This window comes from Leopardus geoffroyi, chromosome A2, assembly GCF_018350155.1.
Source record: "Leopardus geoffroyi isolate Oge1 chromosome A2, O.geoffroyi_Oge1_pat1.0, whole genome shotgun sequence".
NCBI classification, from domain to species: Eukaryota; Metazoa; Chordata; class Mammalia; order Carnivora; family Felidae; genus Leopardus; species Leopardus geoffroyi.
In genome coordinates, this window is record NC_059331.1 from 252870 (window position 1) to 277483 (window position 24614).

At 63.3% G+C, this 24614-nt stretch overlaps 2 protein-coding genes and 1 long non-coding RNA gene across 3 annotated transcripts; 2 read left to right on the top strand and 1 right to left on the bottom strand.

The window, feature by feature from the left end:
• The first annotated feature begins 604 nt into the window (after positions 1-604).
• Positions 605-5028, top strand: FGF22 (fibroblast growth factor 22). The gene is made up of 3 exons (XM_045491112.1): positions 605-876; positions 3296-3399; positions 3573-5028. Exons 1-3 carry the CDS (start codon positions 663-665, stop codon positions 3765-3767), a joined length of 513 nt encoding a protein of 170 aa, XP_045347068.1. The 5' UTR covers positions 605-662; the 3' UTR covers positions 3768-5028.
• Positions 5029-5144: 116 nt separating this feature from the next.
• RNF126 (ring finger protein 126) lies at positions 5145-16446 on the bottom strand. The gene is given in 10 exon segments (XM_045491111.1): positions 5145-5657; positions 5775-5890; positions 5972-6043; positions 6046-6064; positions 6606-6675; positions 6750-6818; positions 7854-8098; positions 8446-8509; positions 8662-8720; positions 16264-16446. Coding segments are annotated over 10 exon segments (939 nt in total). The 5' UTR covers positions 16339-16446; the 3' UTR covers positions 5145-5507.
• A 3571-nt stretch (positions 16447-20017) lies between these two features.
• LOC123604957 lies at positions 20018-23459 on the top strand. Its single transcript, XR_006715535.1, has 3 exons — positions 20018-21238; positions 22379-22547; positions 22673-23459. It is a non-coding gene; the product is annotated as an uncharacterized LOC123604957 (long non-coding RNA).
• The last annotated feature ends 1155 nt before the right edge of the window (positions 23460-24614 follow it).

The following is a 24614-nucleotide window of genomic DNA, read 5'->3' on the forward strand; positions in this document are numbered from 1 at the left end:
GCATGCCCAGTGCAGGGACCTGGCTGGCACGGACACGCAGGCCAGAACTTCCCACCCAGTCTCTGACCCCTGAGCTGCTCCATTTCTCCCGGTATCTCTCAGATCTCTCTCTCTCTCTCTCTCTCTCTCTGTCTCTGTGTCTCTTAGCCGCCTTTCCTCGTGTGTCTCAGAGTCTCTGTCTCTCCATCTTCGTCTTTGTCTCTCCCGTAGCTGTCTCCCTCTGCGTCTCTACGGGCTCGCCTCTCTCACACCCACGCCCCCGCAGCCCCTGCAGGCTAACCCGGTGACTCAGGAACACGCACTGCTGCCCTCCCCATCCCGCAGGACAAACACGCGCGGAGGCAGGAATGTTTTCCCGAGTGGGCCCCGCCCCGCGTCCTGGTCCCGCCCCAGCCGCCTCGTTGCCCCGCCCCTGCAGCGTTTGCCCCGCCCCCCCACGACGCCCCATTGGCCAGCCCCAGCCTCTCCATTGGTTGGCTCATTGATCGCGGCCCCGCCCCGGCCCCGCCCCTCCCCGCCCCCTGTGGAGCGGCTCCCGCCCCCGAGGCTCCCTATTGGCCCGCATGGGCCGGCCCCTCCGGGCGCCCCGCCCCCGTCCCGGCGATGGCCCGGCCGCGGACGCGCGGGGAGACAGGAGAGGGCGGCGAGCCGGGCGCGGGGACATGCGCGGCCGCCTGTGGCTGAGCCTGGTGTGGCTGCTGCTGGCGCGGGCGTCCGGCGCCGCGGGGACCCCAAACAGCCCGCGGAGACCGCGCAGCTACCCACACCTGGAGGGCGACGTGCGCTGGAGGCGCCTCTTCTCCTCCACCCACTTCTTCCTGCGAGTGGACCCCAGCGGCCGCGTGCAGGGCACCCGCTGGCGTCACGGAGCTGACAGTGAGTCCGGGGAGGGGGTCCAAGGCAGACAGGCCGGCAGTACCAACAAGCGCAACATGATAGTAAGGATGAGCCGGGCCCTCCTGCGCGCGTGGGAGCGTCCCAGAGGCTCCTCTGGCTGTGTGTGTGCTGTTGGCCAAGTCGCTTCCCGTCGGGGACCTCAGTATTCTCAACTGTGAAATGGGCCCAGCCCACACGGTGGGAGGGTTGGGCAGTTAAAGTAAAGGTCACCGAGGAAGCTCCTGGCTCTGGGCCTGGCTCCGCAGCACAGAAAGGTCTTTGCAGAATAGTTGAGGCTGGGGTCACTGGGGCCATCTACAGAAGGGCAGCTCTGCTCCTGGAAGGGCCCCCGGGGGGCCCAGTTACATCATGAAGTGGAGGCAGAGCTGGGGTCTGGACTCTGGACTTCCCACACTGCAGATCCAAACTCAGGATCTGCCTGAGTTAGGGACCCCTCTATTTCTTCCTAGACATCCTTTTGGTAGATGAGGAAACTGAGGCACAGAGAGGGAAAATGAGCAGCCCTGGGACACACTGCTGGGGTGGGGGCAGGGGTGTTGCTGGGGCTCCTTAATGCCCATAACCTTGTCAAGATGTCCTGCCCAGCGAACAGTAGGCACTCAGTGTTTGTGGAGTGTATGAGGCAAGAGGGGACATGGGGCAAAAGAGAAGCTAGAGCCTGGGACAGCTGGGGACAGTCAGTGACCCCCGGTCCTGTCTCAGTCTCCGGAGAGCTCGGAGGCCCAGGTCAGGGAACGGGGTGGGGTGTGGGGGGCGGTGGCTAATCACTGGCCACTGCCTGAATCACCACCATTAGGGCAGATAATCACCCCCTGCCCCTCCAGCTGCTTTCATCGGGCTCCCAGGGCTCTCATTAGGTTCACCGGACAAGGGCGATGACAGGGGGACTGGCTGGGCCAGTTGCTCAGCGGTGGGCACAGGCAGGGTGGCCTCAAGATGGGTGTGGGGCCTGGATCTGCCAGGTGACTTGGGACAGTCGCTGTTTCTGTCTGAGCTGCACCTTCCCCATCTGGACAGCAGTGGCAGTGACATGGTTGATGGCTCCACAGGGTGGGGGTGGGGGGGTCCTTGGAGCTCTTCTCTCCTTCATTAATTCTGTGGTTCCTAATTGGGCACCTATTGTATGCTGCCTTGGGCACAGGGGACGTAGCAGTGACCAGGACAGCCACCTTCATGGGGCTCCCACAGCAGAGTAAAGCAGTAAAACAAATGAACAGCTAATGTGGTAATTTCACAGGAGGCCACAAAGGGTGCAAAGAAAATGAAAACAGAGTGACGTCCAGGAGACGACTGGGTGGCAGCTTTATCTGAGAGGTCTGGGGCCTCTCCATGGAGATGGGCTTGGGTTGGCTTTCATATAGGGCGAAGGAGCTGGCATGGTGACACTCAGGACCACGCAGGCCCTGCAGGAGCGCCCCAAAGATGTGGGGGTGACCGAGGGGCCAGGAAGGACACTTGAGCCAGCGTGAAGGCTCACCCTGGTCCTGCCAAGTGGGAGGAAGTCAGCAGGGCAAGGACCGCTTTCCTTTCTGACAGAGGAAATAGGAGGAACCAAGGCCCCAGGCAACAGAGTGAGCTCCCCATCACCTCAGGCATCCAAGTCCAGACTGAAGACCAGAGGGCAAGGCCTTGACTCCAGATTAGGCCCCAGTACATGGGGGGGGGGGGGGGGGGAGGCTGTGGGCGGCTGCCCATCCCACAGTTCTACTTCACCGAGCAGCTCAGAGCGGGACAGGGTCCCCCAGGGTCACCCATCTGCAAATCAGGCCCAAAGCTGGCTCTGCCACTTCCGAGGCTCCGTTTCCCTCTCTAGGGAGGAGACACAGCAGGCACCTCCCACCTGGGGTCGATACGGGGGCTTGGTGGGGCACAGCGCTCCAGCAGCATCTGTGCTGTGCTCACGGAGTTGAGCACGGTAATCTGTAGACACCCCGTGTCCCGCCTCCAGGCCTTCGCCTGGACCATGCCTCCCTTCTGGAGGCCGACTGGGGGGCCTACGCCCATCGCACCCGTCACTTGTTCTGACGTCACGGCTTGCCCAGGCCGTCCCCTGCCTCCTCTGGCTTGGTTTTCTCATCCTTGACCTAACTCAGTGCCCTCCTGCCCCGCTGACTCCCCCCCCCTCCCCTGCTTGGCAGGGCTGATCCTGTCTTGAGCCTTCGCATTGGCTCGAGTGTCCTTCCTGCCCCTTGGTCACCCCCACATCTTTGGGGTGCTCCTGCAGGGCCTGTGTGGTCCCGTGTGTCACCATGCCCATCACAGGGCCAAGCACACAGTAGGTGCTTGGTGAATGTCACCTGAACGAACGAATGAATGAATGAACGAACGAGCATGCACAGGTGAGTAGACGGCGGACCATGGGCCCCAGGTCCATGACTGACCTGCCCCCTGCCCCCAGGCATCATTGAGATCCGCTCCGTCCGTGTGGGCGTCGTGGCCCTCAAGGCTGTGCACACCGGCTTCTACGTGGCCATGAACCGCGGGGGCCATCTCTACGGGTCGGTGAGTGCACAGTGTATGTGGTGGTCGGGGGCGGGTGGGTGTCCAGTGGGGGGACCAGTGTCTGGGGGACAGGCGGGGTGTCCGGTGGGGGACAGGGCGTCCAGGGCGGGGCGGGGTGTCCGGTGGGCGGGCAGGTATCCGGTGGCCTGCCTCACACACCCGACCCCCCGAAGCGGGTCTACACCGCCCACTGCAGCTTCCAGGAGCGCATCGAGGAGAACGGCTATAACACCTACGCCTCGCTCCGCTGGCGTCACCGCGGTCGGCCCATGTTCCTGGCGCTGGATGGGCAGGGGTCCCCGAGGCGCGGTGGCCGGACACAGCGGCACCACCTGTCCACCCACTTCCTGCCCGTCCTGGTCTCCTGAGGTTCCCAGAGGCCACGAGGAGCAGCTGGACAGAGATCCCACAAGATGCCCGAGCTGCACGGCCAGGGGCTGGGGAAGCCCAGGCCCTGGCAAAGCACGTCTGGTCGCTCCTCCGTTCCACAAGCAATAACGGTGTGTCCGCAGTGGGCCGGGCTGGGGACACTGCAGGACCCCCACAGATGCGGCCTGACTCCCAGGGGGCTCCTGTCTGAGTCTGCGGGGAGGTGGACGCTCAGCTGAGCATAGGCTGCAGGTGTCCGTTCACAGGCTGGGAGGGCACGGAGGCCCCACTCACCACCCGGGACGGAGACTGAAGGATGTGGCCGTGTGCTCACCGGAGGGTCTGGGAAGGGCACTCCGGGCCGGACCCGGCCCAGGCAGAGGCTCTGAGGTGGGAACCCACCGGTGTCCGAGGCAGGGAGGAGGTCTGAGAGCCAAGAGAGAGAGGGCAACGTGGATGTGCCTGGGTCACAGGTCCCCATTCTGGTCCTGGGACCTGCAGATGTGTCACCCACGTGGCAGAGGGGACTTTTCAAGGCCCCCTTTCGGGGGGGGGGGGGCAGTGTCCTCACGAGGTCCTCTCGAGAGGGAGGCAGAGAGACAGGCAGACCCCGAGCTGCTGGCCGTGAGGATGAGGAGGGGCCGCGGGTGGGCCAAGGGGGCTTCATGCCAGTGTCCTTCAGGAGCTCAGGGTCCCGGGGAGGGTGTGCCTGCTGCCCGCCGGGCACCCCTGAGCCCTCCCCGCCCAGCCCAGCAGCAACGGAAGGAAAGGGGGCGGAGCTCAGAGCCCAGGTCCAAACCCAGCTCTGCAGCCGGCCGAGCGAGATGGGATATTCTGCTGCGGGAAGGCGACAGTCCCCGGGGTGGGGGTGTGTGCAGCCCGGACGCTCACTGGGGTCAAGGCCCCTGGTCCCCCCCCCCCCCCCCGCCCCGCGGCCACACAAACACACACGCAGTCGGGCTCCCAGCGGGCAGGGGGCGGGGCGGCGCTGCCGACAGGCCCCACCTCAGCTCACCTTCTGCAACACTCTGAAGCTGCCGCCCGCCCCGGGTCCCGGGGTCCCGGGGTCCCCGGGGTGTGCGGCCACGGAGCCCGCCAAGGCCGGAGAAGCTCGGCCCGCCCCCGGCGCCGACGCGGAAGGAAGACCCCGAACTACCTGCTTCTCTAAGTAGGTGTATTTTTAAATAGCTTTCAAGATACACGTATTTTTCCTTTAAAAAATGTCTGTCGGAGCAGTTTTGTTCTTGTTCTGCTGGTCACCCTGTGGTCCCGAGCTCCCGGCGCCTGGGTTGGGGGCTGGCGACCCGTCCAGGCGTCGCGGAGACCACGGCCTAGCGGCTCCGCCCGCTCTCTCCACAGATCATGCAGGCCGCACGTGAGCTAAACGTCCATTTATTTCAAAGCAGTAATAATTTAAAATTATAAAAACCTTTCCGCCGTCGAATGTGTAGGGGTGAGGTTAGAGACAAACGGGTGGGGGGGTCGACGCGTGCCCAGGCTCCTGCGCGACACACTCCGCGGGGAGGGCTGAGCCTGCTCCGGCCCGGGGGGGGGGGGGGGGGGGGGGGGGCTGCGGTCCTCGAGGCTCGGCCGGCGATGGCGGGCGCAGGGGTGGTGCGGGGGTGGAGGCAGGCGGGGGTACCTCCAGGCTCCAGCCCCGCCAGGCCGCCCCCTGCCCCGCCCCGCCGGGCCTGGCAAGGCCCAGGTCCTGTGCCCTCTCTGGAGGCCGGCCGGCGCGCTCACGAGTTGCCCGCTGGGTTTTCGTTGCTTGGCGAGCTCGAGGACGACGAGGACGACGAGGACGAGAAGCTCACGCCGCTCAGGCCCGGGGGGTTGGTGGCCGTGTTCTGTCCGGTGAGGCTCTTCCGGCACACAGGGCAGCTGTCGTGCTGTGTGGGGACAGCGGGGGGGGGGGGGGGGGGGGGGGGGGGTGGTGGTGAGGGGCCGAGCCTGCGGCGGAGGCAGGGGCCAGGGTTCGGCCTGGGGGTGGGCAGGGGCCGGCTCACCTGCTGCAGCCAGGGAACGATGCAGCCGTCGTGGAAGAGGTGACTGCAGGGCAGCTGCCGCACGCGCTCTCCCAGCCCGTAGTCGTCCTTGCACACGGGACACTCCAGCCCGGAGCCTGCGGGGCAGGGAGCCTGTGACGGCGGAGACCGGGGAACCCCCCACCCCAGGTGTCCCCGGGAGGGGGCGAGCCACTTACCTACGTGTTCCTCGGTGACGGGGACGGTGGGGAGGGCCTGGATCTTCTCTTTGTCTGCTGGGGGGGGCCCGTGTTTTCAAACTGATTGAGGAGCTGAAAGACAAGAGGCCAGAGTGCCAGGAGCTCGGCAGGCAGGCGCGGCCCCTCGCCCCGCGGGGCTCTGAAATGCAAGGGCCGGGTTACCTGCAAAAGCACCAAGGCTGTGTTTTTCTGGGGCCCCGGACCCCCCCCTCCGCCGAGGCTGAGCCCCCTTGGCCCCCCACGCCTGTCCACTCTTCTGCTCATCCTGTCGGGGTCACCCTGCAGCCAGGGAGGCCCCTCCCAGCGCCGAGGGTCCCACCCTAAGTCCTCTCACCCGCTAGAACCAAAGGGCTGGGCCTGGCTGTGGCCACGTTCACCACCAGTTCACCAGCGAAAGGCTACAAAGTTGGCAGCATTCCTACCGCACAAGGGCCACCAAGGTCATGGTGAACACCCCATCCCCAGGGACAGCTCAGGAGAACGTGCAGGTCCACACGGGGCCCCCCGGCCTCAGGATGGGAGTTATGGGGAGCAGGGCATCCACACCAGGGACATCCTGGTCCCCGGAAGATGGTGACACCCTGGTGCCCACCTCGGGGAGGCCACCCTGTACCTGCGTGATGATGGCATCCAGGCCGTTGGCCCCCCAGGCGTAGTCCATCGGGTTTGAGTGCAGGACACCCCTGGGCAGAGAGGTCTGGGGTTCAAGTGGCAGAGGGGCTGGGCAGGGCGCCAGGGGACCCGCCCACCTACTCACCAGGGGCCCAGGCCCAGGCTGGGGATGCTGGCAGGAGTGATGATGCCATTGACCAGCTGCTGGATGATCCTGGAACAGAGCGGGGCCCGGCCTGTGGTCAGCGCCCTCCAAGGCTGGGCACCCCCAGGGGAGGCAGCAGAGGACACACGTGTCCGGCTTTGAACTTCACGGTGTTTGAAAGGTTGTGTTTTCAACCAGGAAGATTTGCAAGCAATCAAACACAAGACAGGCCGAGAAAAGTGTCTCCCTTGCAGATTTTCGGGCCAGCTTTCCCAGAGGCCTGGACCGTGCCCGTTAACGCATGACCACATCTGCTCCCTATTTTACAACCTGGGGGGTGGGGATCCCCGGCCCCGCTGTTTGCAGACGCTCCGCAACGTCCGGCTGAGGTCACAGCGAAGCCCGTGTCCGAGCTTGGGGGCGAGGGGCTGCTACAGGGCAGCTCACGAACACGAGACACCTGGGGGGGTCAGGGCAGCCCAGGCCGTGTCCTGGGCTGGAATGGGACAGAGCAGAGAGCGTCGGGGCTCCGTGACACAGGCACTTCTGTGCACAGCCTGGTTCCATCTACGAAGATGCCGGAGGACCCTATGTTCTCTGGGAGTGGGGCCCTCAGAAAAATGTTTCCTTTTCACCCAAGTCCTCTGAACAAGCCTCAGGTTACAGAGAAGCCGTTCCTGGTGCCGACGCCGACACGGAGGGAGCTCGGGGCTTTGCGGTAGAGCAGGGAGGCCCGAAACCCACCCCTTGCCTGCCGCCCTGGGAGACAAGGACCCAGTGTGAATCGGCCGTGTCTGAACAGATGGGGATGAGGGAGTCGGGGGACAGACACCCCTCCAGAAGGATGGAAAGCACTGAGTGGACGAGAGGCCCCCCGGGGCACACTGTAGGGGCCCCCCGCCACAGCTCTTCAGCACGGTGGGCTCGGCCTGGATGCACAGGGAAGTGCCCCGCCCACAGGTCAGCCCCAGAGCTAGCATCCGCCCCTCTGTAACCACAGAACCTTCTGGAGGGGCAGACGGTCGGGCCGCCTAAGTCAGGGTGGGGCAGGCTGCAAAACTCTCGGGAGCGTCCCACCCGCTGGCCGCCCCCAAGCGCCCTCACCCTTCCAGCGTGGGGACGCCTTCGTGCCGGCCGGTGGCCCGTCGTGCAGTGAGGCGGGCGCGAGGCTGCCGGGCGCCATACCGGTGCCGGGAGTGCTGCTCTCTCTCCCGACGGCTCTCAGGGTCCCTGCCCTCGTCGGCCTGCACCCCAGGGGGGAACGTGGGGATCTCGAAGCTGTCGTCAAAGATGCCGAAAGCAAACTGCCCGTAGCCCTGTGGCAGTGTGAACAGGTGCTGGTCCGCGTTCTGTGAGGGGGAGGGCAACGTGACCACGGGGCGGGGGGAGGGCAGGGCCCCGAGGACCTTCTGTGGGGAGGAGGGCCATGGGACCATGGGGGGGGGGGGGGGGCGCGGGGCAGGAGTCCTGAGCGGCCACCTGGGTCCTACCTGACCCAGCCCCTTGCCTGGACCCCACGTCTCCTCCGTGTGCCACGGGGCCCCGTCCCAGGCTTGGGGCTCTGAGGGTTGAGGATACAGCAGGGGAGCCTTGGCGTGTGTGGGAGAAACGAGGAAGGACGGGTCCCAGTGGTCAAGGGTCAGGTGGGAGGACCGGTGCACTTGGGGAGGGGAGGGCAATCTGGGGCCCGACTCACCTCAAACGGTGGCCTGCTCTGGTCCGTGGGGGCTGTGGAGGGGGCGGAACCATTCTCTGTACTCCTGGGAGGATGGGGTGTCCTGAGTCAGGAGAGAGGGAGGCCCTCTCCACCTCTCACCCCTGCCGGCCGCGGCCTGTCCAGCCTCTGCCCGCCCACAGCCCCGCCCACCCCAAGGGGCCTGGGCGCTGCCAGCGTGCACCTGGGCTGGGTTACCTGGTCTCTTCGGGAAGCTCTTCAATAAAACCAGACTCGCATCTGGGGCAGGTGTAATCCTGCGGAGGAGAGGGCGGGTGAGTGCGATCTCGGGGGTCCCGGCCCCCGTGCTGTGTCAGCCGTGCCTGTGGGGTCACCGGACACCCCCACCTCAGGCCACACCGAGCGGCTCCAGGCACATCGGTGAAACTTCTCAGGCCCGGAGTCCGATTTGGCACAGACCTGCCGGGTCTCTGAGATGTCTGAGAGGCGGGCGCCCTTCATCCGAGGCCACCACCTCTGCGTGGTGACGACCGCAGCCACCTCGACCTGCCCTGGTGCAGGCGAGGCCTGAGCCCCCAGGTGAGCTCCTGCCGTGCCAAAGTCCATCGGCCCACGCTCCTCAGGGTGACGAAACCTTCCGAGCTTCAAGGCCTCCACTCAGCCACACCAGCTGTTGAAGGCTCTGAAGAAGCCTGTACCAAACGGGCCAGCTGATGCGGGTCCACCTAGCAGTTCCCGACTTGTGCAGACGGGAGACGTGAGAACATTCCGTGAGAGACTCCCCTTTTGCAAATAAAGGCACCTGCCCCCAGCTCCTGAGAAGGTTGCAGGAGGGACTGTGGGGTCACAGGACTATCGAGGCCTCAGTAGCTCAGCTCCCAGGAAGGCGGCCACTGAGGGCGGGAAGCGCCACCTGAGCAAAGGGACCAGCCCGCGGGTGTCCCGTGGCGGCATCTCTGGAACATTCCAGCAATCCCAGCGCAGGGCCTGTGACCCCAGGCTGCAGTGTGACCCCACCCCCATTGGCCATGCCCCCTCCAAGCCCAGCCACTCCCGCCCCAGCCAGGCCCACCAGTCAGATGGGGGAGGTGTAATGTCCCGAGTGGAGGACGGGCCCCAGGGGCCGCAAGGCATGGAAACACCAACACCAACACCAAACATGTGGGTTGGGGGCTCGCACGAGTGTCCAAAAGCCACCCAGACAGGAAGACACAGACGTGAGTGCAAGCTGTGCTTCTACCTAAGGTGACGTTTTGGAAGCACTGTCCCCGCGTGCCGAGTGGGAGACATAGAGGGGATGCAGACTCTGTCACGGAGGGGGCCGCCAATGGCCCCACGTGAGCCACAGGCACCGGTGGCTCAGCAGGCACGGGCCTCCCTGTGGACACCCAGCGGGAGTGCCAGGCACCTCCACCAGGGCCGTGGGTGCCACCACAGCACGCGCCATGTCCCCCCCTCCTCCCCCACCACCAAAATCAAAGGGGGGGGGGTGGGGTCAAGGAACACTGTCTGAGCCGATTGGGGAGGACAGGAAGGAACTGCACCCGCCATAGGAGCTGGGATCCAGAATACAGAGCTCTAACGCTTCAACACCAAAAACACAAACAACCCGGCTAAAAAAGGACCAAAGAATTAAAACAGTTCTCCAAAGACACACAAAGGGCGACAAACCAGCAGAGAGCCGCTCGACACCGTCAGGCAACGAGCAAACGCAAACCGAAACCCGTGAGACACCACCTCCCGGCCGGCCGCCGGGACCGCGACACTCAGCCGACTACGGCTAAGCGTCAGCGGAAGTGGAGGAACCAGAAGCCCCGGCTGGCGGTAGGGACGAGAAGCGGGGCGGTCTCTCTGGAAGACAGGCCCGCGGTCAGTTCCTCATCAGGTCAACCCCAGGGTCACCACACGACCCGCGACCCCACTGCCGGGTCCACGCAACCCCCACCCTAACCCTAACCCGCACATGACCACGTCCCCCGCGCACGCGCACAGAGGACCGTGTCCACTGCGCAGGCGCACATCCCTCGGCCGCGAGCAGGGGCGAAGCGCCCACCCCCGCTGCCCCGCGGACGAACCCTGAACGCACGACACTCAGGGAGGGAACCCGACCCGAGAGGCCACACGGGGTGTGAGTCCACGTGTGTGAAAGGTCCGGAACACGCTCGTCCACGGCTGGAAGGGGGTTCGTGGGGGCCGGGGGAGGGGAGGGGAGGGGGAGTGAGGGTGAATGCTAACGGGGACAGGGCTTCCTTTTAGGGTGAGGGAATGTTCTGGAACGAGACAGCAGTGGTGGGTGCAGGGCTCTGAGCGTATGGAAAACACGGACATGCACACTGTGAACAGGTGAGTTGTATCTCAACAGAGCCATCAGAAGGCGCAGCGAGGACAGTGACCCCTGCCCTCCCAAGTGGGGACAGGGGGGCAACGGGCGGCTCGGCTCCACGGCGAACGACCAACCCTCGGACCGTTGGCTGCAGTGGAAGACGGCCGCGTGAAGCTCTGTGGACCGGCCAGGGCTCTCACTGCCTGGTGCAGCCCCAAGGGGAGAGAGGGCCACGGACATGGGCCAGTGTGCCTGCAGGTGGCTGCGACGGCCTCGGTTAGGACGTTGGCAATCAAGCCCTTAGCGTGGCCGTGTCACAGACGACAGCAGGCGTCTGCTCAGGGCTCCCCTTGGCTCGGGGCCGGCGGCAAGGTCCAGGCTCTCTCTGGGCCCTGGTGGAGCCCACCGCCACCACACCTGCCCTACGGGGGAGACGGAAATGAGAAGTGCGCCCGCCCTCTCCAGCCAGGATGGGGGTGGGGGGGCCTGGGTGAGAAGCTGTCCCTCCCCCTCCTCTCCTCTGAGCACGCCGCCCGCCCCCAGTCTCCATGCTCCCCTGGGCAAGCCTGGGAGAGCCAGGGCAGGACCGGGGAGCCAGGCGGCCTCAGCCTCAGCCTCAATCTGACCCGCTGGAAACAGGCAACTTCTTCTGCTACCAAGGCCGGGTGCCGTTTCTGAGCGTCGCCTTGGAGCCCCATCCCACGCGGCGCACAAGAACCTCATCCAACTACCTGCTCGGCACTCTCCTCCCCTGCGGTCGGCTCAGAACAAGCGGGCCCGCCACTCCCGCTTCCCTGCCCCATCCAGGCCACCGCCACCTGCCCTCTCTTCTCAGGGCCTGCACACCATCCCCTCTGCCGGAGCATTCTCCCCCAGATAGCTACCTGGCTTGCCCCCTCTTGGAAGTCGGGTCTCTGCTCAAACGTCACATCCTGGCTGCAAGCCTCGGTCTCCCCACCTGTAAACGGAGGATGGCCTCAACCCGAGGGCTCTGAAATCCGGCAGCCACTGACGACCAGAGGGCTGTGGCTCGACAGCTGGCTGCGGCCAGGGCCCTGCCTCCACACTCTCCATCCCCGTGCGAGCCCCATGCTAGGTCCAGACTGGCCTGAGCCATGGGCCACCTGACACCTGGCATTTCAGGAGTGGGCTGCAGCTTCTGCTTGTATGCAGCAGCGAAGGGACCAGATCCGGGGGTGCCCTAGCGTTCTCCTCCACGGGCACACCCCACCGGCTCCTGTTAAATCAGACTAGCCAGGAATAGCCATCTGCATCCGAGCGAGGAGACGCTGGGATGGATGTCTGCCACCCACAGGGCAGAGCCCAGGTCCAGGTGGTGACAGCCCCGCTTCCCAGGTGGGGGCCAGCCGGCGCTCGCTGGCCCTAACTTGTGAGCGCCTGTCTCTGATGGTTCCTCACCGTGAATCAGTTACCTCTCCCCCTCGGAGGAGGAGAGGGAATGAAGGGGACCGCCCCAGCATCACCAGCAACGGCGGTGGCCAGAACACCCAGCGACAGGACAGACGGACGCTAAATCCACCGAGCGCTCGCTCTCTGTGCTCGGTCTCTACGCCGTGCCTACGAGGTGCAATTCAGCCCCTCCTCGGTGACGAGGAGGACCCGGGGGCTCAGACCAGGGAGTAGCCTGCCCGGGTCTCCCAGGGTCAGCCAGGGCAGCCCTCGGGGACGGGCGCCACTCTTCACTCAGGCACTCCTTCACACCACAGCCAGGCGAGCATGATTAAATCAGGGAAACTCGGGCGGGAGGTAGAGAGGTGGCCGGCCCCACGGGATCGCCTGCTGTACAGTGACCTCGGCCTCCGTGGGCCCCGGCCCCTCAAGGCCCCTCCAGGAGAGGCAGAACCCAAGTGCGGCGCTGTGTCCAAGGAACGTGGACTCAGCCCCAGACACAGACGTGATGGGACACCCAGGCCCCTGCCGCCGGTGCTCCCAGCCTGTGCCCCAGCAGCCCACGGACCGCGGGAACGCACTGGCTGCTCCACATAGCCCTCCTCAGCTGCCACTGGGCAGACAGGTGCCCAGGGCCCACGGAAGGCCCACCCTGCTGCCACCACTCCCCACACTGACCCCGCCTGCCCCCCAAGCGCCCGTGAGCACCACGCACACCGCTGGATGCCAGGATGCAGAGCCACGCCGGGATCTGGCCGCGTGTGGGGCCCACTGGGAGCCAGTGATGCTTACGCACGGAGCCCAGCAGATGTTACAAGCGTCCTTGATCTTGCCAGGGTGCTTCTGACACCACTGCTAGGGGCCGGGACCCCGTGTGACACGACACGTGTGCCCACTGTGCTGGGAGCCCCACCTCACTTCAGCCTCCCCACAGTGCCACGTGACTCAGAGGCCTGGGGTGCCCTAGGATGTGGCTCCGCCCGGCATCCAGCCACCTTTTGGGGGCTCAGCTCACTTCCTGCCCCGCTGACTCAGACCCTGAGCAAATGCCAGCCCTCTCTGGAGCACCCGCTGTGTGGAGTTGCAGGGTGGGGTCTGTGTCCCCCAGAGGGGCAGCCCACACATCGGAGGACCCGGATTTCTGCAGCGGTGAACAGACAGCTGGTCACAGGGCAGGACCCGGCACGACGCACAGCATCCGGCACGTGGGCACACAGAGCTGTCAGGTGGCCAGAGGGACCCGCCCGAGGCCACAGGGTGCCTGGGGAGGCAGGCCCGGCCCCGGCGGCCCCATGGGAAGGACTCCACTTATTCTGCTAAGCATCAGGGGCCAGGACTCCTCGAGGCCCCTCGAGGGGCAAGGACAGAGGACATGCAGACCGAGGCATAAAGAGAGCGAGGGCAGACACCCACTGCCGCTGGGCGCTGACCACAGGCTGGCTTCCTCCCCCCCGGGCGCCCTCCGGGTCCAGGTCCCGCCCAGTCACACACTCGGGCCGTCGCGTCCCCGAGAAGGAAAGCAGTCGCCAGCAACGAGAAGGCGGCCCGAAGAGGGCCATCGGAGGCACCGCCTGCGGCGAGGCGCTCGGGGCCGTGGCACAGGGGTGGATGCAACCCCGGACTGCCACCCGCTCAGTCCCCCGGGGGGAACCTGCACCTCCTGGCGAGCCCCAGGGTGCCAAGCACGGCAGGTGGCGGCCCGTGGACGCTGCGTTTCCACAGCCCTGCAGTCGCGCCACACAACCCCGCACGTCCACCTCATCCCAAGAGCTGCCGTTTCCTGGGCAGGTTCGAGTCTGGGCTTGTGTGCCAGCCTCGGAGGCCCTCAAGCCAGCCGGCCTGTCTGGTTCCTGCTCCCACATGCCCTGCCCTGGCTAGGCTGCCAGCCGTTCCCCGTCCTGGGAGCCAGGCACTGGGCTCCCCCCTACACGTGTGCTCCCACCGAGCCCCACCGAGTGGGCACAGGTTATCTCGTCAAGCCCATCTTGCAGGCGAAGAAATGGAGATCCGGGGAGGTCGAGCACCTCACCCAGAGCCACACTGGTGATAAGAGGCACAGCTGGGTGTGGCCTCAGCCCGACCCTGCCGAGAAGCACCTGAGAGCGGGCACTATCTCAGTGCCTAAGGAGGTGCCGCGATGGTGACAAAAATCAAAAGTAAGAACTGCACAAAACCCAGCCCCAACGCCCTAGAGCAGGCCAAAGTCAGGGCTACCTCCTGTGAACAGAACGTGCTGCGTGCTGGCTGGGACCTGCCACCGCTACCAGGTTGAGGGCCAACCCTCCCCATCCCGAGAAAGCAGGTGCGCCCCTTACTGGTAAACAGTCACCGTGTCTACCGGGCCTCATGGAACCCTTCAAACCCACAAACAGGCACACGAGTACCTTACGGCCATTTGCTAATTTTACGGAATTTGCCAGCATTCCTAACTAAATATTTGCCAATCACTTATTCAACACTGGCTCCCTGACCGGCCTATAAACTCTGAGGGCAGAGGTCAACGATACCTTGTCACCACCGTATTCTTGTGCTGAGGCAGGTCCTCCCCAGCCCGGTGACAGCTGCAAGAGATCAGGGTGCTCCGGGTCCAAGGCCACATGGCCAGGAAGCGGGCACACCTGGCCAGGCCCCAGGCCCTGTGCTGGCCCCAGGAAGAGAGGCCCGGAACAGCTGGCTATGCAGACCGCCCAGCCCCAGGTCCCCCTCGGCTCCGGGCAGGCTGCTCTGGGGAAAGCCTGGGTCCCAGGGCCTGTCCTGGGCTCATACCAGCCGCAAGGGGCTGCATGCAACTAACTCAGGCCGGTGAGCTGTCAGGCCACCAGCCGCCTCCTGCCGTGGTCACGGTCGAGAACGGAGCTGGGGCTGCAGAAAGCCGGAAAAGGCAGAAGCAGGACTTCCGGGAGGCTAGAGTGAGGCAAGTGTCAGCTCCCCCAGCGGGTGCTCACAGCTGAGGTTTCGTTTTATTTCTCCCTCCTCCCTTGCTTCTGGAAGCCGCACCTCCCTACCTTTTCTCGCCTGCTGGGCCCAGGCATTGCTCTCTGCTCCCAACCTGACTTGAGCCCACTTCCTTCCTCTGTGGCCGGGATGATGCCCATAGACTCCTTCCCCTGGCCCCCTCCTCCCAGGGGTCCCCACTGCTGGCAAAGGCAGAACTGAGTCTGGCTTTGAGACGAGAACAGCCTCCACCCACCACCCACCACCCAGGCGACTGTGGGGAGCATGCGGGCCAGAGATAAAGTACTAGGAGCACCTAGAAAGTGCTCAATAAATCCTCACCACCTGCAGGGCCTCCACCATCCCACACCTCCCTCTTCCTGCTCCGTGGGAGCTGGCCCAGGGGCAACTGTCAGGATGTCAGGGCCACAGCTGGCCTGCGCGTCCCCTGGCTTCATTTTTCCCACCTGTAAAACAGGAAAGGGTCGAACTAGACCACCGCTTTCCCTGTGGGCCTGGAGCAGGGGGACACGGGGCCCATCCTAGACCTGCTAACTAGGAACCTCCGGGGCGAGGAGCCTGAAACGCTGTACGCTGAACAAGCAGTCCCCTGCCGCACCACACGGTTTGGGAAACGCTGGCCTAAAGGAGAAGGCAACACCTGGCCGCAGGCGGGCCTAAACCCGCCCCCCAACCCCCCCTCCCGGGAAGCACAAAAGCGCAGGCTCAGGTCACAAAAGTCTGCCGGGGGCTGTCAGGCCCGGGCCAGGTACACAGCCGTCCCGTCTCGACATCGGGAAAGCGGGCGGGAGCGCTCGGCGGGGCGGCCCGCAGCCAGGCGCCCGCAGCGCCGACCACGCGCTCCGGGAACGGCCCCCGGAGACATCTCCCGGGGTCCGATTCCCCCCACCTCCCTCCTCCGGGGCGGGGCGCCGAGCGCAGGTCACGCGGCCTCTGCGGGCCTCAGTTTCCCCGTCGGGGACCGAGCGGCCTCCCCGCCGCGCATCTGGGATCATCGGTCCCGCTGCTTCCCCGGGGGTGGGCCCCGCCTCCGGGCCCTCCGCAGAGACCCGGGCCAACGCCGCCCGGGCCTCAGTTTCCCCGGCGGGGGCCAGCTCGCTTCAGGCCAAGGGAGAGAGAGCCCCCGCCCGCCGCCCCGGCCCGCGCCTCACCGGCAGGCGCGGCACGATCTCGACCGAGCAGCAGTGGCAGAAGTACCGTCCGGGCTGCGGCGACGCCTCGGCCATGGCCACTGCCGCCTCCTCCGCGCCGCCCGCCCCCCGCGCGGCGCCCGCCGCCCGCCGCCGGCCGTTTGCTGCTCCCTTGCCGGCCGACGCGCCCGCGCACGCTCACGCAAGGCACGCAAGGCACGCACGGCGTGGGGTGGAGGAGCGCGCGGGAGCGAGGCGGGCGGCGCGCGCGGCAGGCGCCTGCCCGGGCGACGGTGGTCGCGGAGGGACAAACTCAGTGCGGGCGCCTCTCTCGCAGGGCTTCGAGTAAGGGGACGGAGCCGGGCCTGGAAGCCCGAAGACGGGGCTGGGAGGGGCGGGGCCGAGTCTCCTTGGCAACCCGGAGCAGGGAGCGGGGGTGTGGCTGGGGGCGAGGCCCGGCTCCGAGGAGGCCGAGGGGAGCGGCCTGCGCGGGGTGGGGTCGAGCCCCTCCTCTTCTCCGAAAGAGGCTAGGCTTCCCCTTCCCTCGTCGGGTCTTCTGTCCCAAGTGCCGCCTTTCTGTCCCCCGCCGTCCTCACTGGTTCTGGGCACCGGGCGCACTCTCACCTCCGGGCCTTTGCACTTGCTGTGCCCCCGCCGGGTGCACCCCAGACACCTGCGTGGCTTGCTTTCTCATTTTCTCAAACCTTTGCCCTTCTCAATGGCATTTATTCCCGCCTGACGAACCATAGAGTCGGCTCCACAGTGGAAGGGGTGTTTATATCTTGTTCCCAGCTGGACTCCTAATAGCGCCTGGTACACAGGTATTCCAGGAACACTCGTTGAATACATGCAGGGAGACCCGTTCCTGGGTCGAAGGAGGACTGCCCTCCGTGCCGCAGTGTGACCCACGGGATAAGACAGTGCAAGGCCTGCGGGGTGTGGCCTTGTTTTTGAGAGCAAAGAGAACCTAACCACTCCCCTCTCCAAAAAATTAATCAGCAAAAACTGCGCTATCACCTGGCACAGGCCCGGAACATTTCTGAGGTTAATTCCAGCCCAGTCATGAACTTTTTTCCCTCATCTACTCAACAGAACGTTCATGGGTCACCTGCCACATGCCACACTTTGTGATGGGTGGTACAAGGACACAACACGGAACGCAACGCAACAGGCAATGAAAGTGGCTCGGTGGCTCGGGGAGACAGAGCTGGACGCAGGCACCCCAGCCCCGTGAGGCTGAGCCAGAGGATGGGTCCCTAAGGTAGTACTGGCCCTGCCTGGGGAGACAGACAGGGTTTCCTAGGGGAGGGGGCATTTGAGCCAGGGCTTTGAGGAATGAATAGGAGTAGGTTGGAGTTGGGCTTCCCGCAAAAGGGGGCACAGGAACCAGACTGTCAAGGCATTAAAAATTGGAGCCTGTGTACAAAGGATCTTGAATGTCAGGGTAGGGACAGGGACTTCTCTGACAGTCAGTCTTGTCCCCTTCGAGGTTCAGGGGTGATTCCAAGCCATTCCTGGTCTGGCCACTAGAGAGTATGCGGGTCCCATCACTGGGAATCCAGGAAACCCCAGATCCAGGGAGGGCAGTTCATTTCAGGCCACTCAAGCCCAGCCCCTAGCTCATTTCATACCACCAACATTCATTCATTCATTCATTCATTCATTCATTCATTCATTCATTCATCCTGTAGAAGTTTATGAGGTATTGAGCAAGAGGCCTTACAACCATCAGGCCTGTGTTCAAATCCCACCAAGTCGTGCTGGCTGTGTGACCCTGGGTAGGTCACTTAACTCCTCTGTGCAAATGGCAGAACCCACCTCCCGGGTTTTGGGATTGGATGAGGCTGGGAGCACACATGGGCACACACGGCACTTCCTTGGTCCTCGCTGGTCCCCTTGGGTGGGCCAAGCTGCATCCCACCTCGCGACCCCTGTCTGGTCATGCCCTCTGCCGGGCACGCCCTTCCCACTGTCCCTTCTGCTTCCTCGCTTCTGTTTCCAATCCCTTCCTGAGGGAGCCCCATCCCATACTGCACCCCGCTGCCTGGCACCCTCTTTCCTTCTCCTACAGCTATCCCCAAATCCGGGAGTTATCAATGGCGTCTCTCAATACACGAGGCCAGTACTCAGCATATAGTAGATGCCCCATAGATTCTTGAATAAACGAATGATTAGTGAGTGCCTGCTGCGTGCCAGGCCCAGGCAGGGTTTGTGTACTATAAATCTAAGAGCTAAGTATGTGCTGGGCCTGAAGTTTAATCTTCGTGCAAGCACCATGATGTGAGGAAAATTAAGACCCCCATTTTATAGTTGGGGAGACTGAGGGCTCAAACATGGTCATGCGGCAGGGCCAGGACTCGGGCACAGGCCATTGGGTCTCTGTGCCCTCTGCATGGGCTCTTGCCTGCTGGCTACCCTGGGACTGTGGCATTGAAATGCAAGCACTCAGGCCGTGTCTGCAAATGACCCGGTGTCTCTGCAGTTCTGGGGCCCTCGGGTACCCACTTCCGGCCCTGTGGCTACCTTGCGGCTGTTGCTGCTGCTGGGACAGACCTGGGAGGGCGCTCTGATTGCCAGGCACAGTGAAACACAACTTGAGGGTTGCCCAGCACTTCCCGAGAAAGGCTCTGAAAGTGGATTGGGGGGGTAGGTGGCACCTGGGCCCTACACATACCCCCCAGGACAGGGCCATGCCTCCCTCCTCAGACTTCCCACAACACGGTTGTGCTTCCCCCTAGACACTGCAAGACAAGGACCAACAGCCCCTCCAAGACTCAGTCTTTCATCTGTAGAGTGGGTCTGCCTCCCACCTCCCGGGGAGGCTGCCTCTGAAAGTGGCGGCTGTGATTATAGTCTCCCAGCTCTCTCTAGTTGCTAGACCTTTCACGTGCCTTCCCCCTTGCCGGGAGCACCCTTTCCTTCCGCCGCGGCCACCGCCATGCTGAGCCAGGGGCCTCAGGGGCAGAGGGGAAGTTGCCCTGACACTGTGCACCCTCGAGTCTCCGCCTTGGGCGGGTGACTTCTGCTCTTGCTAGGTTTCCTCGCCTGTCACCCAGGGACACAGTAGCTTTGTCCTCTGTGTGGGGAGATTTCAGGAGGTGGGGCCTGTACAAGGGCAGGGGCCCCCCCTCTCCTAATCCTCTCCCAGGTTCACTCTGTTCCTTTTCTTGTGGCTTTGTAGTGTGTTTTGATCTTGATTTGGGGCAAGTGACCACGTTTGAACTTCTTTTCTTTCTCATTTATTTTTCCAGATGAGAGTTAGAACGGTCTTGGTTCGTTCTCAGGAGGGACCAAGCCATGGAGATTCTGATTGGAGCCACATTCAACCACCAGAGAGCTGGTGGCATTAAGTGGCCTGTCCTGGGCCAGGGGGCAGGTGTGCCCTCATGTATTCACCTGCTTAGTTCAAATCAAGCCTCAGGGAGGAGCCTTCGGGGACTTCGGGGTTGGAGAAAGCGAGTTCCCATGTTGCAGGCAAGAGACGGAGGCACCAAGCAGGTAGGGCCACTGGCCCACCAGCCAGTATTCCTACAGGTGTGAATATGCCGTCTGAGTATGCAGTTTTTGTCTTTTAAAAATTTTATTTGTGTATTTTGAGTTACGTCTTTTCTCCCCCATTTTAAAATTTTTATTTGAGAGAGAGAGAGAGAGAGAGAGAGAGAGAGAATGAACCCCAAGCAGGCTCCACACTCAGCCTGACTCTGGGCTCCATCTCATGACCCTGGGATCACCACCTGAGCAGAAATCAACAGTCACACACTCAACCGACTGAGCCACCCAGGCATCCCTTCCCTTTTTATTCATGTTTGTTGGCTTGTACTTTTTGTTTCTATTTTTCATTTTATTCATACACACCCAGGTGTATCTCCAAAAGCAAGCTACTCGCTTACCTGAACCGAAGGCACATTTACCAAAGACACAAAGCCAGGGCTAATCCGCAGCCTCATCCAAGCTGGCTGCTCATCGCCATGGTTTTGTGTCGTTCCGCATCCTGTGGTTGTCAGTTCTCCCACATGGGACGTTTTTGGCCGTGACCTTACACACGGCATAGGCTTGGATCAGGCCAAGCGAGTTCTGGTGCTTTCTCTTCCCGTTCACAGGCCCAATCCCAGAACACTGGACACCTGAGCAAACAGACGACGGGCCAAGGTGGATGACAGGACAAGGACGTGCCCAGGTCGCCCCTGTGCCGGGTGGTGAGGACGTGCCCTGGGGGCGAGAATGCTGCAGGATAGAGGACGCGCCCTGGGGGCGAGGACGCAGAGGCCACCCGCCGGACAGCGGCGAGCGCTGCGACCCCCCGACACATCTGATTTTGGCCGCTGAGACCCGCCTCAGACCCCTGACCCCCAGCACCGCGAGGCGTCGGGTTTGTGCAGCTAGAATCGCGGTCATCTGTCAGAGCAGCAAACGGGAACCGAATCCATCAAGCTCTCACGGGTCACGTGCACACACGCTCGGCCGCGCCGTCTTCCAGTCCCCGCCCTGGCAGGTTGTCTCTCCTACCATTGGCCAGATCTGGGTCACATGGTCACGCCTAAACCAATGGCTAGCAAGAGGAGGGCGGGCCCTACCTTTGGTTACAAATCATACTGCCGGCTCCCTGCCCAAGAGCTGGTCGCTTTGCGGCGACGGGGGTGCGGTGGGGGCGCTTGGGGGTGGCGTGGAAGAGTTGCAGCGGGGATTGCATGGATTGAGCAGGAAGGGCCTGGAACCCAGGCTGAGAAGCCTGGACTTCGTCCAGGGGCCATGGGGAGCCACGGTGGCGTTTGAGAGGGGAGGGCACATCCGATGAAGGCGTCATGAAGCCCAGCTCTGACCAGAGTTCTCCCGTAGCATCCACCATCCCCGAGTCTTCAGGTGCTGCCTTGGTTATCAACATCACATACCCTATGGAGAACCCACAAGGCCTTGAAGTTTTCGGGTCCTAGTGCAAGGGCTGTGGACATTGAGTGAGTGTGGAGTCCATCACAAGCCTTCTTCCGGCTTGAGGAAGGTGGGAGCTGGGAGGGGGGGAGGGGAGGGGGGGCGGGGGCGACCCTGACCGTTCTGAACCAAGCTAAGACCCATATCCTGGAGGCAAAGGTCTGCACTTTAGGATGTGTGTGTGATTCCTATAGCCCCTGCAGACCCACTGCTCTGGGTCCTAAAGGCTCCACTTGAATAAAATGTAAATGGGCTTATTGAAAGCTGGTTTTGTCCACTACGAGCGACAGAAACTCCGCTTAAATGGACTTCGTCTTATTGGGGTGGAGGAGTTCAGGTGCAGCTGGATCCAGGACTCCCAATAGCGGCACAGGGAATTTCTGCTGCCCCCTCTTGGCTCAGCATCCCACTGGATTGGCCTCTCCCTGGCCATTGGTAGGAGCCACCTGCAGCTCTAGGCTCACACCCATCTAGCTCAGGCAGGAAGTTGGTGTCTCTGGATCCCAGAAAAAAATCTCAGAGCTTACTCCTCCCGGCTTGCTGAATGTCAGATGATTCTAATTGTTTGAGCCTGGGTTGGTGTCCATTCCTGGGGTCATTTGGACTGGAAGCACAGGAGGTGATTTCTCAAAGGAAAATCCAGTGCTGGAACCAGAACGGGATGCCAGCCACAACCTGGGGGCTGGCCCCCAATGTCCGATCCAGAATGGGGAGGGACCTGCCCCACAGTTCAGCACGTGGGGCCTGGGATCTTGCTTCCCTGGTACTGTCCCGACACGGTGGGGCTTGGTGACTGCCGGAAAGTCACTTTCCTTCCTCCAGCTTCAAATACCCCCTCTGTAAAACGGATGCCTGCCTCACAGCATTGTGGTGAGTGGCAGAGAAGACTCGTCACGCATCTTCCCTGGACAAACAGCTACCTGCTGGTTAATAAGAACCTGGGCACACATGTCGTGCCCCTACTGTGCACCAGGCACTGCCCCTGGCGTCCTTCCTAGAATCTGCAGGACTGGGATCTGTGCCCGTTGTACAGGTGAGAAAATGGGCACAGAGAGAAAATGGCCACACACGTGGCCTAGCCAAGGCGGCACATCCTCCTTCCCCCAGAAGGCCCCTTCTCGTTCCAGGCCCCAGGGTCACCCTCCTGCTCCTGGGGGCGTCTATACCACCGCCTGCCTTCATACTTGTGATCACTCTCGTTTGTCTCCAGCCAAAGGGGACCCTCTCACTGTGGCACCAAACCCAGTCTGTAGCCCCTGCTTGCACCCGTTGCCCGTTGCTGCTCTAAGGAACTGCCACGAACGTGGTGGCTTGAAACAAGACACGGTCTTCTCTTCCAGTTCTGGGGGTCAGAAGTCCACCCCTGAACCAAAATCGAGGTATTGGTAGAGCTGTGTTCCTTCCGGAGTCTCGGGGGGGGGGGGGGGGCGGAGGGTCTGTTCCTTGATTTTCCAACTTCTAGAGGCTATGCACTGGCTCAAGGCCCCTTCCTCCGCCTTCACAGACAGCAGTGGCAGGTCACGTCCATCACTGTGACCACAGAGGGAAGTGGTCTCCGCTTTTGACGACCCTCTGATTCCACTGGGCCCACCTGCGAATCCCGGACCGTTTCCCTGATCCAAACCTTTGAGGTGGGTTTTCTCTTACCTGTAGCACAAACATCCTATCACTTCTGTCCCCACACCCCCTTCCTCACCATTGTTCAGTCCAATGCGATTTAAACGTCCTCCTCCTCTGGGAAGTCGGCCTGGGCCTCCCCAGTCTGCACTGGGTATAGCATCCTCCATCACAGTCCTGATCACTCTGGATTGTCATTGCCTGTTTTCTGTGGGGTCTGGAGGAGTGAAGCCTGGGGCCACGGGGAGTCATGGTGGATGTCTGAGCTGGGGGAGGAGCCTTATGGTAGACAGCCAAGGTAGGAAGCGGGCTGCAGGGGATGAGGCTGAGACCAGTTCAGGGTGGACAGGAGGGCATGAAAAGGAGAGACCAAAAAGGGGGGGGGGGAGGGCTCCCCAGAGAGGGCCCGTGTCTTGCTTAAGGTCACCCAGCACATGGCCTCTGGGTCGGAGAGATAGGCCAGGATGGGAGGCAGGAGGCTGCTGGCAACTGGTCTCAGTTTCGAACCCACGCCAGGCCAACAATGACCCTTTGGTTTGCACAAACCCAGGCCGGGGCGGCTGAGCCACAGCAGGGTCAGCCCTCGGCCAAGGCCACAATGTCCAGCTCTTGCACACTCCTGGTGAGGACATAGGGTCCCATCCCCGCCCCATCCCCAACCGGGGGAGAATCCCCTCACACACTCAGAGGCCAAGGACAGGCCAAGAAGCTGGGTGTCCTCCCTCAGTGCCACTGGGCAGGGACGTGGCCCTTGGCCACGGGTGGGGACACTTGGGTCAGGCTGAGCAGCTGAGATGGGGCAGAGGTCTAGGCGTGGTGTACGCTGCTGACAGATCTCGTGTACACGGAAGGCGTCTGCTGTGTGGCTGCAGGGATCTTTGGGTTCCATACCTGGGGAAGGAGTGGGGGGAGATGCGGGAATGGGGGGGTGACGAGGCACCCCCCCCCCACGATACACCACACTGCTCGCAAGCGTTTTTATTTTCCCGAAAGCATTTCCCCTCTTTGAAGTCATATATTAATTTGTCCGTGTAGGTATTTCATTTCCGCGGCCCCTGCAAGCCATGGGCTTGGTGATGACAAGACAGGGTGTTCCTTGGTCACTCGGGAACCCAGCACCCTGAACAAGCCCTGCCATGAGGAGATCGTCAAGAATTATTTCTTGGAAACTCAGAGAGGGGCCGTACAGGACCCCCGAGCCTTTGGAGGATGCCCTGACAATTTGGGGGGGGGGGCTCCCAAACAGGAAGAGTGTCCGCTGCACTAAGGCCCCAGTGGTCACTACTTTCCAGGGCCACGCTGATGTCTGAGGTCACGGTCACAAACTGGAAAGTCTGGGATTCCAGGTGGCCAGGGGCTGCAGACACAGCACTGAACCTGGGGAGAGGAGAAAACCCTAGCCAGTGAGTTCTCTTTGATGCGGCCTGGGAGGACCGTTTGCAGGGGTCTGGGGGGCGGGCGCGCCCGGCACACTGTGGCAGTCGTGCGGTAGGATCGCTGCTGTCCACGACGCCGGGAGGGACCGTTGGTGGCTCTGGGTCTCCCGCTGTCGCCCCTGCGCCCCTCCGCCTCTGCTGCCGCCCGGCCCTCGCCCACCCTCGCTTGCTCACGCCCAGCTGTGCCCACGGGCTCCAGCGGCCAGGTGGGGGCCCCGGGGTGCGAGTGGGCGTTGCCGGGACTCAGGTCTCCGGAAGTGTGTGGGCGCACCGGGGCGGGGATGAGTCTGGGGGCGCCACGTGAGCGAGCGACCGCAAGCAAGCCACGACGCGGCTGACACGGAACCGTAGGCCGGCTCCCCGTGGGTCCCCGGCGAGCTCAGCCACAGCCCT